The sequence below is a fragment of the Eublepharis macularius genome, chromosome 2 (genome assembly GCF_028583425.1).
Source record: "Eublepharis macularius isolate TG4126 chromosome 2, MPM_Emac_v1.0, whole genome shotgun sequence".
NCBI lineage: Eukaryota > Metazoa > Chordata > Lepidosauria > Squamata > Eublepharidae > Eublepharis > Eublepharis macularius.
The window spans coordinates 74,465,962-74,479,280 of record NC_072791.1 but is presented as its reverse complement, the minus strand read 5'-3'; the positions used below and the strand labels follow the sequence as shown (position 1 = coordinate 74,479,280).

At 43.7% G+C, this 13,319-nt stretch overlaps 1 protein-coding gene across 1 annotated transcript; it reads right to left on the bottom strand.

The window, feature by feature from the left end:
- Window positions 1-7,919: 7,919 nt before the first annotated feature.
- Window positions 7,920-13,230, bottom strand: ZFP36L1 (ZFP36 ring finger protein like 1). Its single transcript, XM_054972125.1, has 2 exons — window positions 13,008-13,230; window positions 7,920-10,507 (listed from the first exon to the last, which is right to left on the bottom strand). The coding sequence occupies exons 1-2, from the start codon at window positions 13,062-13,064 to the stop codon at window positions 9,554-9,556; spliced, it is 1,011 nt and encodes a 336-aa protein (XP_054828100.1). The 5' UTR covers window positions 13,065-13,230; the 3' UTR covers window positions 7,920-9,553.
- Between the last annotated feature and the right edge of the window lie 89 nt (window positions 13,231-13,319).

Here is a 13,319-nt window from a genome sequence, read left to right as displayed (position 1 = left end):
GCTATTTCTGTTATGCCAATTCTACATTTTTTTTCTTTTCAAAACAGGCAGTCTATAAAAGAAGTAAATAATGCAAACTTGCCCTGTGAAGTATTTGGTATCTGTTCATCCTTGAGCTTCCCAATATTCACAGGAAATATTTCTTGTGTGCTTGAGGTGGAAGCGGGAGTGGTATGGGGGGTGGGGGTGCCAGCGCATCTCAATTCTGTTCCTAGATCTTCCGCTGACTCACTAGGCATCTTTGGCCAAGTTAACTCAGTTGGAAAAGAGGCTTGTTCATACTGGCCTACCTCCAGAGAGTTCTAAATAATTAATTTTTGTAAAATGCCTCCAGTACTGAAAATTAAAGGAACGGTATATATATTAGTTGCAGTTACTCATGTTACTTGGGGAAAAAACATGCACAAACCTACATTGCTCCTCTCATCTGCTTTTGGAAGTAGAACACCCAGTAACCGAAGATACACAAACAGTTAAGGCTTGCTTGAGTAAGAAGCAATCAAGACTTAGTATTCTTAGTATTCTAAAGGGCAGAACAGAGAAAAGACAGTGCAGCTCAGTGGAGAAAATATTCTTCTTTGGCATTAATTCATCTCCCAAAAGAGAGTCCAATCACTCCCAGACTGCTGTTGGTTCAACGCTAAAATAGTGATGCACTCTGGCAATTAACAGTGAAATCCTAAGCAGAGTTGCTCTAGTCTAAGCCTGAAATCAATGGATTTAGATTGGAATAACTCTGCTTAAGATTTCACTGTAAAACTGGTATGGGACAAAATACCCAGGATTTTGATTGTAAAACATTTATACTTTTGTTGTTGCCAGCAGATTGTGGTAAGATTTTGAAGGGGAGGATATGTTACTTCTTCCAATCATTTCCCCAACATTTTAGAAAAGAAGAGAAATACTGGTCTCTGTGGCCCACAGTGGTAATTTGGAAGATGGCAGCCAGATGTTAGACAAACAGTTGAAAAATCTGAAGACAGTTAAATGGGGGTTTCACTTCTGCCTGTTGAGCAAGAGGGTGGTGGTAGGGGATATTTAATGAAACAAAAAAATGATTAATGTGTGACAGGCACTAAAAAGTGGCAAAAGCTTCTCTGTTCATCCTTAGTTTTCCTATAAAGAACCAGTTTTGATTAACAGTTTCTGAGAGATTTGTAGGTAATAGTTCAATACTCAAATGTGGAGAATAGGAAAGGAGGGAGACGAGAACCTGAAAATGAAGCCATGGAATTCAAAACATTTGCAGTGCAATCAATCTAATCCAACCCAACCTGGGCTGGCCCATAAAACAGCAACAGCAGCAAATAGGAGTTCTGTTATACCCACGAGGAAACGTAATAAACCACATCACGCCTGGCAGCAACCGACCCACAAAGTCCTGTTTCCTGCCTTGTTATTGCAGAACTGTGTTCCTCAACGCCTTTGGCTATGTTTAAACGTTGTAGTGGGTTCCTTTAGAACCCTCTTTGGTTTAGAGGGGGAGGCTATAAATCAACAGTAGCTCTGCTCTGCCCTTAGTATTCAATCAAAGCACAGCAGGTATTCATTTAAGATGTTTTAAAGACCTTTTTAAGACAGAGGCTGTCTAGGGAATAAGTGTAGGCTTTTGTAGAGACCAGACACAGTTTAGTCAACCAGACAGTAACAGGATCAAGAACACATTTACACTACTGGGCAATACCATTCTCTAATGATCTGGTTTAGTCTTAATTGTAGTCTGCGTAAATATCTCCATTGTAACTTGCAAGAGCAAGTAACAACTAAATATGGGTGGACAGAAATCCTTCTTTGCTGTAATAGTTGCCCTCCATGGGCCAAGCTCATTGTTCCTTCTGCCTCTTGATAGTTTCCAAAAGCACAGAAGGTGATGGATCTCCTCTATCTGAGACTAATGTCAGCCCGATTCACTGGGTTTCTGGGTTCAGAGAAGTAGCCAAATTCGTCTGTTATAGCAAAAATAGAAAGGAGACTTTGGGCACCTTAAGACAACCCAAATTTTATTCCAAACAGGGACAAGGGGCTACGAAATGCCACAAAACACAAGGCAAAATGTAATTGTTTAAATTCAATTATAATTAAGAAGAATACAGAGACCGTTCACTAGTTACGGCAAGCTAGTTGACACTCTGGATGGGTGGGGAGTCCAAAGTTTGACCAAGATTGGCTCATCTGCTTCTCTCTAGGATGAACCTGACGGGATTGTTTAATCTCACTGTAACTGTTAAGGATCTTAATCAAAACCCGTCCCAGGTGTTAGCTAATGAGGGCATGTTCTCAGTATTTTTCTTGACAGATCTGGATTTTACATAATTGCATTTCATCCTTTACTTTCCTGTGTTTGGTGGTCCCTTGATGCTGCTGTTCGTGCCTTCTACAAATATGACAGCACAGTGAGAATCTATCCATTGCATTGAAATAAGCTCGCTCTAGTCCATAAGAGCTTACCCTAGAATGAAATTTTGTTAGACTTTTAAAGTGCCACAAGACTCCTGTTCGTTTGGGTTTTCTGAATATTCGTTGCAATTATGCTTTTTGCTATTGAAAAGGGGAATATATCTACTATTCTGTACCCAGCTGTTTTGCCACTATTTGAACTGCAGCAATTTTTGTCAATTATAACTCAATAAATTGTTCATTTCTCCTGAATCAAGCCAATTTTTCTGGTATAACTTGATGCACACACATTATGAAGCAAGAAAATGAGATGCTGGTTCAGGAACAAGTAGGATAAATTAGAGGCAAAAATACTGTAAGCAAAGAGCCTCCGAACGAAGAGAGATCACATATCATCTGCTGCTATGCTCTTAAAAACTGTCTACAGGAAATCAACGTACTTCCGGATAGAATAAGCATCTGGTAAGTCATCTTACAACCTGTGCCCTCCATTATGGCTGTCTAACAGAAGAAACTTTAATGCCAAACCAATCAAAGGACTGAACTTTATCACTTACTCTTTGTAGCCAGGATAGAGTAAAACCAGATGAGATGCTGGGAGTTCACACATAGAGCTTCCAGTTATAACTTTATTTTTAAACTAAACGAATACCCAACATGTGGGACTCTGCATGTCATTTTCTCAAACAGAAATAACTCTATGGGAATATTTGCTATACTACAACAAACATATAGGTCTCGATGTGGGAGTTGCCTGTTTGCCCTACGATGCAGCAAGCCTTTGGGGTCACTTCAGATTAGGAAACCAGTGTGGTTTAACTCCCTTCCCTCCAGTTTCAGTCTGAATCAGGGCCAGACACATTATGTACATCAAAGGGGGCGGGGGGAGGGAAAGAATGCTAGGAAATCTATGGACATAATTCCCAGCATCATAGATGGTTTGGCCCTTTTATTTCTAATTACTTTCGTACCTGCCCAGTTACTTATTCCAAGATGGGTAGTCGTGCTATTCTGTCTGTAGCAATAGAAAAGAGCAGTAGCACATATAAGACTAACATTTGTAGTAGGGTATGAGCTTTCGTGAGTCAGCTCACTTGAAGAAGTGAGCTATACCACAAATTTTGGTACTACTGGACTCTTTTCTACAATCACTTATTGTCATTGAAGTCTCCATGCAAACACTGTAACTGCTTTCACAAGTTTTCCAAGGCCAGTATTCTAAGCTTTATGCCCAGTATTGCTAGGTTCCTCTAAACGAGTATCTATAACTATACATTTCTACTCTACAATTCTTTCAGATCAACAAGAGGAAGATAGCAATCACAAGCTACGCTGCAGGCCTCAATCAAAAATATTGGATCCTTTGATATTAAATATTTTGGCGTACGTTTTTGTTTCTGGATGAATTTAGTCCCCTTCCCCATCCCAAATTACACTTCAGGTATTATTTTGGGAAACCCACTCATTTCTTGCAGTATACTGCCTTCCTCAGGGCCGGTTCCAGATTTGGAAGGGTGGGGGTAGAAGAGTGCCTAGGGGACCTTCCCTTCCCCTGCCATTCACCACTTGCACATCCCTTCCTACCCACCCACCTGCCTCTGACTTGCCTGTCTGTCCTTCCTCCACCTCTTAGCTCTCACTGCTGCCCATATTGTGGCTGCCGAAAGTACCGCCAGCCAGCATCACTCACATACCCTTCCCCAGTGATGCTTCATAATGCATGTGGCAGGGAGCACGGGAGGCAGAGTGCTCATAAACAGGTGGGAGAAAGGCACACTGGTGGTTGTCTAGGCAGCCATGAAGGCAAGGGGAGAGTAGCAGTAGGCCCCACTAGAAGCCATGGGCCCAGGAGGTACCCCACCTCAAGATCCATTGATGCCAGGCCTGGCCTTTCTTGAACTAAACAACAGCAAGGTGACAGCCATTTTTAACTGCAAGGAGATGCTTATATTGGGATAACGACCACAGACAAATCTAGCATGCCAAAGGCCCAGTGACTAGAATTTCCTCACAAGGGTCCTACTTGCATTTAATTGGACTCTCTGCCCTCAAGTTTTAAATGCAAAGCAACACTTGATGCTGGAAGTCTGCTACTAAACAACTGGCTGTAGGCAAGTAAACTTTAGAGTCCACCATACCCTGTCACAGCACTTACTGCCCCTCAGGTCAAGTACTGCAGGGAATATAGAAATGTTTTTTTATATCTTCAAAGTAACACTCCATACCTTTGCTCCCGTGACTACCACTCTGATCCAACTCCAATTTCTGAAATTCCTCCCCCCTCACCAGAATCAAATCTGTTTTCATCCAGTGTCCAACTTCCTTAAGCTATTCTGACTCTTCATTCTTGCTCATATCTCTCTTTTCATTTTTTCAATTTCAGCATCCCCCCCCCCGCAAATATCCTTTCTAAGTAATCCTTCATTAGTTGTTTTTCCTATCCCCCCTTTGCCTCAGGCCCATCTATATCCACCACTCCAGCATTACTGGAGCCACAGGCCAGCAGTGATTAGAATGTTGAGAACTAGAAACTGTAAGACCCAGGTTCGAATCTCCACTCTGCCATGGAGGCTTGCTGGATGACCTTGGGCCAGATGCACACTCAGTCTAACCTCCTTCACAGGGTTGTGAGCATAAAATGAAGAAAAACAATGTAAGCTGCTTTGGGTCCCAATTGGGGAAAAGGGCAGGATGCAAAAATAAAAAATACATTGCATTTGGCCTTTCCCATCTAAGTTTTGTGTTCTGAACTTCTTCCTATTCAGCCCAGTTTTCAAGGTCTGAAACTGACACAGGGTCAGAGCTTCTCCTATACCTTTAACTGCCTCATCTCTCGTTCACATCTTCTGGAAAGTTATCTCCCAACTACCTCAGGAGTCCAACCCTGATCTAGACCAGAACATGGGAGAGGGGCTTCAGTGTGCCCTTTACAACTACTTTTATTTATTTATTCAACTTATATACCACCTCTCCACCATGTCACGTGCTCGAGGCAGCATACAACATACATATAAAATACAAACATGAAAATCAATAATACAATATTAAAATGAAATACAGACATTAAAACCAACTCAATGCAGCCAGGGGCGGTGCCAGGGTTACTGGCACCCGCGGCTGCCCCTACACGTACGAGCACCTCCTAGACTGCGTGTGATGTCATCACGCAGCAAGTCGGCCCCATTGGCTGGTGGGCAGCTGCGACAGCACGCAGAGGCTGCCCGCGCTCCCAGTTGGGCGCGGTGGATGGCTGGAGAGGTTCTGCATGCCACCCAGGATGCCTGCCACACCTGGCCTGCGGCTGCTGCGCCCAGCCGGGGGTGTGTGTTGGCAGCGGCGGCGGCTGGAGGGCTGGCAGGCTGCAGCAGCTGCAGGCCAGGCACGCTAGCTCCACGGCACGCCCCCCCCCCCGCCCCCTTTGGCGCCTCAGCGCTCGAGACAGGAGCCGGACCTGCCTCAATGGGTGCGCCAGCCCTGAATGCAGCCTATCAGTACAGATGCAGCTTCCCCACCCGACAGGATAAACAACAGACCACAAGCAGTTCTAGGTTAGGAAAACTGCATGGGGAGAAAGCCAAACCCCCTTTCTCCCCTCATGCCAAATTAGCTTCAAGAGACTGCTGACATGAGTTGAGGGAACCCAAACCCAACCTAAGGGGGGGAAATCACATATGGCTTGACTGAACATTTTAAAGCCATGCCATCTGAAGAGCATTGCTCTTCCCACACAGTACATCACAAGTACAGAGCAATTTTAATTCCTTAACAGTTCAAATAGTCATGAACATTGGGCTGTTAATAAAATGAAGTTTTAGTCACACACAAGGTATGAACTGCCCATTTTGAAGCATCTTGGGGCACCTTCAAAACTAAGATATATTTGCCTTTATTAACTAGAGCCTACTCTCCTATGCATGATGTATTAGCTTCAGGGTGGTGAAAAGAGAACCAAAATGGTCAAACAGCCATAAAGTACAGTAGGTCTGTGATGAGTGTGTTTAACTGAGAATAATGCTTCAAGCATCTTACAAAATGAAGCCCAGTGCATGAATGCTTATGCCACAGTAAGGCTGTTAAAGATTAAAAAGATGCATAAGGGGTAGGGACTACAGACTTCAGTTCTATATACTATCTGTTGCTGTATGATCATACTGGATAGTTTCTATTTTTAATATGTCAGCCTTAGAATTGTTTGTTCTGTTTAGCATCGCTTCAACTCTGTATTAGAATGCCGCTAGGTTTAAAGCTTTGCAAATTTGCATTTATATACATTATTAAAATTGACTGTACTGACCCACACTGTATAATCTGTCTCAAGCCTCATTCCCTTCTGCTTTGCTGTATCTGACTTGTAGTTGCCCTTGTAAGAAGAGAGATACATTTCAGATTTTTTTAGTTTAACTGACATTTCAAAGTAGGCTGAACCAGCAGCCCATGGCTGACACCCTTTCCAACATATTCACTGAAAAGCTGGCATGTGAATCTGGGTACATGTAGCTGTTGAAAACAATTGCTGTACTTCTTAATGTTTAACAAGTATACATATGTACTTCTATAAGCTACTTCATCCATGCTATCTCACTCCTACACAAGCCTGTGGATGTTGCAGAGATAAGGCTGTGACACGTCTCAGCTGGTCTACAGTATACCAGCTTTTAGCAGATGAGCACTCTTTAGAAGTGTCTTATGAAATTTTGCTAATGAAACTTGAATGCCAGATTGGGGTTTTGTTGTTTGTGCTTGGTGTTAACTTATTTTTTGAAGGCATGGTTCAGCTTACACTGTCTTCTAATGCACTTATTACATTGCTGCATTAGGAATTCTAAGGGTCAAACGAAACATAACAGCATCCTTGTGACCATAATAGGGACACAACCACCATTTTAAGGTGGTTTTAAAAGCTGTGAAGTTCAGGCCTGGAGCACTGCACACACACATACACACACCCGCATTTCAAGTGCAAAACAGCCACAGGGTACAAACTGCTCTGGCATTTAAAAAGACATGTGGGTGGCCGGGGGCACAGAGACAAAGCACCTCAGGTTGCTATGCAGCAGGCTCCTCACAGCATTTTTTAATCACCTCAAAATCCCTGTGGGGACCATGAGGACACCATCACATTTAGTGTGGACCAAAATCTCTAAAGTTTCATAGCTCAAATTTCAGGAGACTATGCATGCACATTACATTAAGGATATCTGCCTGAAATATACTGTAGAAACTTGGATCAGAAGGCAAACTCATGGGCGACCTGATATTTGTGTTGTGATACCTTAAACAGCCAATTTTAAACACGTGCATTATTTAAAACCTCAACCTCTTAGCACAAATGTGAGAGCCAAGAGACAAGATCCAGCTATCCCAGCTCACCTAATCTCATCTTGAGCAGGAGGAAACATGGTGTGCACCAAAGACTCTTTTGCAAATTAACTTATATGCTGAAGTGCAAGAAAGGATCTTGTTCTGAAAGGTTCTTTGAAGAGCTCCTGTTTTTTGCAAGTAAAACCAGTTTCACTGTCAAATTCTTGAAAAAACACTTGGGGTTTATTGATTTAAACTGCAAACAGTCGTTACAAAAGATTTTTTAAATAAACTCACACAAGGAAAGAAAAGGAAGGCAATGTAGTGAACAGTAATGGGAAAAATTACATTCAATGTGTTCTTTGTGCCAGTAATGTTCACCTTAAAAAAAAGGAACACTCCAATCCTGGAATACAGAAATGCAAAGACAAACTGCATTTGGAATGTCTTTATATAGGCACTTGAAACAAAAGGGTAGATTTTTTTCCTGTAAGTACTTACAAAAAAAGGAAGCAAGCAGTCTTCCTTTTATCGTCTCACAGCACAGCTTGTGCATATACATTCTAGAGGCCAGCAGCAAAATCCTGACTCTACTGAAGCCATTTACAAAAGTCCCAATGACATTAGTGCAGTCAGAATTTCACCCCATGTGGGTAAGGCCTTGTTGGGGCAAAGAGAGGCAAAGAAGCACATTAAACTCAATTTGCAGTCTGACACAAAAAAGGGAAACGATCTAAAATAAATAATCCGAACACAGCTGTTGCATTTTTTTAAATTAATTTTTCATTTTTTTAAAATAAAATAACCAAAAAGTGTAAAGTTACAAAAATGTCATTGTAGTATAATATATTAAACTGTGGGGGAGGGGGGAAAGAAAAAAAGACTTCACAATCTTAAGATTAATATGGAAGATCATAATTTAAACATAAAAGAATATATTCTATGAATTCATCATCCCGATAAATATGAACAAAATTAACAAAAAAGCATAGGTTTCAGCAATAAATACGTTTTGATAAGTTAAATAAGCTTTATATTGTTGTGCAGTGACAAGCAAAATTTGCTCTCCAATTTCTGAAAAGTTATACAAAATTAAAAACCCAGAAAAAAAATAAAAAGCTTGGCGTGAGTGCTCTATGGATAGGTCTATTGTACTCTAGAGCAAACCATTAAAGCTATGACTACTGGAACTTTGTTTACACTGAACTCGCATATGTGGAATGAACACCATTAGACACCCCCCTCCCCCTTCTTTTTTGAAGATTTCACATGTGCACATGGGGAACTTGTAGCACCAAAAGCAAGTCTCTCATTGTCCATCTGCCTTCCCCCTCCAGTTGCTAAGCCCCATGCATGTTACAGTTATTGTCCATTTTCAGCGGTTCTTCTGGTTAACCTGAGCAGATTCAGGCAAGATTAGTCTTTAAAAGGTATAAAGGGTTTGATGTTAACAAGTGCCCACATGCCCTTAGGTCTACAAAAAAAAAATGACCAGAGGAAAGGAAGAAGGGGAAGATCTTGCATCATTGCCAGTGATGGCAGCTGCTGTTTCCGGATATTCCCTGCACATCTGGAAGTGCAGAGCTCTATGGAGGCTGCTGGTGCCCTCTGCAGCTGGAGAGGTAATATAGTCACAGTGAAAATGTTAAAAAGGCACTACATTTGTAAACGATTATCACTTTGTTGTAATTTTGGCACTTATTGATTCAGCCAGTGAGTGGACTCTAGGCAAGTGGACTTTCTTTATGTAACATATAAACCAGAGATGTTAAGGGGAGGGCAGGGGAAGAGGAGAGAGATTACAAGCTTAACAATGAAAGAAAGAGGTGGGAAGAAGCCAGGAAGCAACACCAGGTCACTCATCAGAGATAGAGAGTCTGCTGAAAATGGGAAGACGTCTTGAAGTGTCCAGGATGGGCGAATCCGAGCCGCTGTGGCTGCTGCTAGAGCTGCTCAGGTAGCCTTCCTGGTCAGAGAGGGAATCCTGAGGACTTGGGGGAGAGTCAAACATATTCGGTGACTCTGACATGGGTCGGAGAAGGAAAGCAGTGGGAGAGCCCCCACTGGGCACCTGCATCCCCATGCTGGGAGCAAAGAGATTGGTCAGCTCCTGGCTGGAGAAGGTGAAGGGATTGCTGGCACAGTCAGGCAGAGGAGGAGAGCCCAGAAGGTCATCCGCACTCATGATGGGAGGAGGGGTTATTGAAGTGGGGCTGTCCAGCAGCCCATTGGTGGCCACAGCACTTGGAAAGCCAGCAAAGCTGAAGCTGTGTTGGAGGCGGGGTCTTTCATTGAGGGTGGGCTCTCGGCTGCCAGCTACAGCCCGACGCTCTTCGGCATTGTGAATGAAGTGACAGCGGGGCCCATAAGGGCAGAAACCGATGGTATGGAAAGTGCGGCAGAGCTCTGTCTTGTACTTGGGATGGCGTGTCAGGCTCCGTAACTCATGGATGCCATGGGCAAACTGGCACTTGTCACCGTATTTGCAGGCCCCGTTCTCCTCAAAAGGGCGGCACAGCTCTGTCTTGTAGCGGCTCGAATTGACTTGTCCACCAGGCTGTTTCTGCTGCAGTAGACGCTCACCTCCTTCAGAGAAGGAGCGGTCCCGAAAACGGTTCTCTCTGGGCCCCAGTGTTGGGGCTGGCTCCCCCTTGAGGCTGCTAAGGAGGTGGGTCTGGTGGAACTTGGAGTTGGGCAAGGTGACAGAATGCCTCCTGGGGAAACCCCCGCCAGCTGGAGTTCCCACTGCCTTCCTGTCCAATAGACACCCTCCAACTCCTGAAGGGCTGTAGTTCAGCATCTTGTTACTCTGCAGAGAGAAAGCAAGAAAGCAGTCACCGACCCAGCTTTCTCCATAACCTTCTGACTAACAAGCAAGCTGCATCTTAACTCTCCTCTCCCCACCTCCCTTGCTCAACATTCCTACCAGAGAACATGAAACCCAATCTATTCTCATTATGAACTTCTGGGCCATTAACATATCAAGGTAGAGGAAAATGCACAGATCTAAATTTCTGCAGTTCTATGTCCAATATTTAAATACCTTTAAAGAATACAGTAACAATGCTTCTTACTATACAATAGCTTTTGCATGGGGTTAATTTACTCTTCAACAATGAAGCACTGTTCTTCTTTCCAGGAGGAAGAGCCTAGCCCCACCTAACAGCTTCTAGAACCATCATAACAGCCTCATCCCAGGCCTTGGTTTTAGTTTGGGCCCTTCCAATGCAACTTGCCCAAGGGCCTTGTCTACTTGTTTCTAAGTCTCTCAAGCATTTTGTTCAACTCATGTCCAACTGAATGCCCCTAGTTGTGGAAAGAATCAAGTCTGGGGAGACAGAAGAGGAGATAGGCACCTTCAACTGTTAACCACCTTTAAGCATGCAACATAAAGTATTTCCTTCTGGTGGCTCAAAAACATTTCTGATTCAAGGCAGAAAGACATATACATTATAAGGAGGTGCAAAACTTTACTAGTTAATGACCCAACTTAATCCCATTGTTCTTGCCCCGCTTCCTGTGCAGGAGTTGCATTTAATGTGACCCACGCTAGACTTCACCCATAAGCACAGGAGAATTCCTTTGCAATTAGCTTTTTGGATGCAAAGGAGGTCTGCAGCCTCCTCTTCAAATGGTTGAAAAGCAGGGGAGGAGAGACTGAGAGAAGTACATTTTATTAGTTCTCCAGAAGCCTTTTTAAAAAGGCTTCTGGAGATCATCCTTTCTTGCCCACGTTCAAAACCTTTAGAACAAAAGTTGGAAGTCAGAAGTTCAAAGGCCATTTCCACACACGTTGATGAATAATGCACTTTCAATGCACTTTTGCAATCCTTTTGAAGTGGATTTTTTGTTCCACACATGGAAAATCAGTTTCAAATGTTCACTAAAGAATATTGAAAGTGGATCATCCAAGGTGTGTGGAAGCAGCCAAAGTCTGCTTTGGAATTTATCAGCAGCTATTCTCAGTGGAACAGTTTCCGAAGGTGGCTTTGCAGCCTGCTTACTAACTCCCCCCTCTCTGCCGCTTATGCTTTAACCATTGGGTCACCCTTCGCAACCACATCTTCCTTCAGACTCAGCCAGTTATAAATATGGGGAAAACATGCGTAGGCACACTTCAGCTACACAAAGATAAGCTCGCGAGAATGGGGGGGGGGAGGGGGCGATAAGGCCGGCGGGCTGCAAGAAGCAGCTTCCACTGCAAAACTCGGGGCGGGCGGAGCGGTTTCCTGCAAACGTTATTTTTAAAAAGCCTCACCCCTGCATCTCCCTCACCAAAATACACTTCCAGTTCCACCCGCCCCCTCAGCTAAGAGGCGATCATGTGAAGTAGCAACACACCCGACCCGTGGAAGGCAGTGGCCATGTAAACAGCAGGATGTGTATGTCTGAACAAGTAAGTCACCAGAGGCGCGGGAAAAAAAGGCAAAAAGCGTTTCCTACACATGTCTGGAACTGAACAGCCTTTCCAAACAGGTCTACTTGGGATCTACTCACAACGAAGCGCTTGCACGGGAAGGAAACCCCGCAACTAGCCTGTCAATCCTATCCAAAAGGCGAGGGAAAACTCGCATGCGTGTGCACAGCTGGTTTCAATTTTGCATTCACACTACCAACAGAAACGTCTTCGTGCAAGGCACACAGAACGTAGAGACACAGGGCGATTCCCACAAGAGTTTTGAGACCACAGTCTTAAAGCTGCTTTTCGCTCCCAGCAAATGGGAGATTAGTTACAGGCGCGCACCGCTCCCTCACCCGAACCCGCAAGGCAGCACAACTGAAAATACCATGAGGACGCAAGTGCCCCCCCGGAGAGGAAGAGCGGGCCCTTCTGCGTTAAGTTAGGGGGGCTGCGGAGGCATTTCAAAGAGAGATAAACTGCATGTCAAAAGTCACGGAACGCAATCCCAGCAAGGCACTTAAAACACCAAGGGAGGTTATCTGGATAAACAAAAAGCAGGCAACGCATTTCCAAGTCTTTAAAGAAAAGCCAGAAAGCCAAACAAAATTATGAACGGAGAGCGGGTGAGTGAGTGGGAGCGTTTTACTAGGTTTTTGCTACAAGCTTTAACTACTTCTTAGACGTGCCACTCTAACAACTAAGCAGGACTACAAATTTCAACTTCAATCCGAACTAAAGTTTAAGATTAAAAAAAAAAAAATTCAGTTTCCCTTCTTGAATATGGAGAAAAAGCAGGACGTGAGAGAGGTAAAGGCTGCTACAAGACATCCATCGCTTTCAGGGACCCCGCGAGCCAACGGGGGGAAAACTTTTTAAGAAGTTTTAGAAGAGAATACGGGGAACTTACTTTGCATAAAAGTTCACTCAGGTCGAAGATGGTTGGAGACACGAGGGCCGTAGACATCTTCAACTAGCAAAAGAGGGGTGGAATAATTATAAGATAAAAAATAAAATGAGTCACAGTGTTGTAAGGCACAGCCTCCAGTTTCCCTGGGTTGGAATCCTTTCACCGCCCCCCTCCAGCTCCAACAATTCTCCCTTCTCTCTTTCCAGAAGGGCTTTGCTTAAAGCTCGATTTATAAAGTTTTAGTCCGTACCCCGTGGGAGGAGCTCCCAAATTCATTTAAATGAGGAAGAGGGCGGAGGGAGATGATTGACG

Coding starts and splice junctions, on each gene's coding strand:
- ZFP36L1 (XM_054972125.1), bottom strand. CDS start 13,064: ATGTCTACGGCCCTCGTGTCTCCAACCATCTTCGACCTGAGTGAACTT. Junction 10,508..13,007: donor TGAGTGAACTTTTATGCAAA/GTAAGTTCCCCG, acceptor TTCTCTCTGCAG/AGTAACAAGATGCTGAACTA.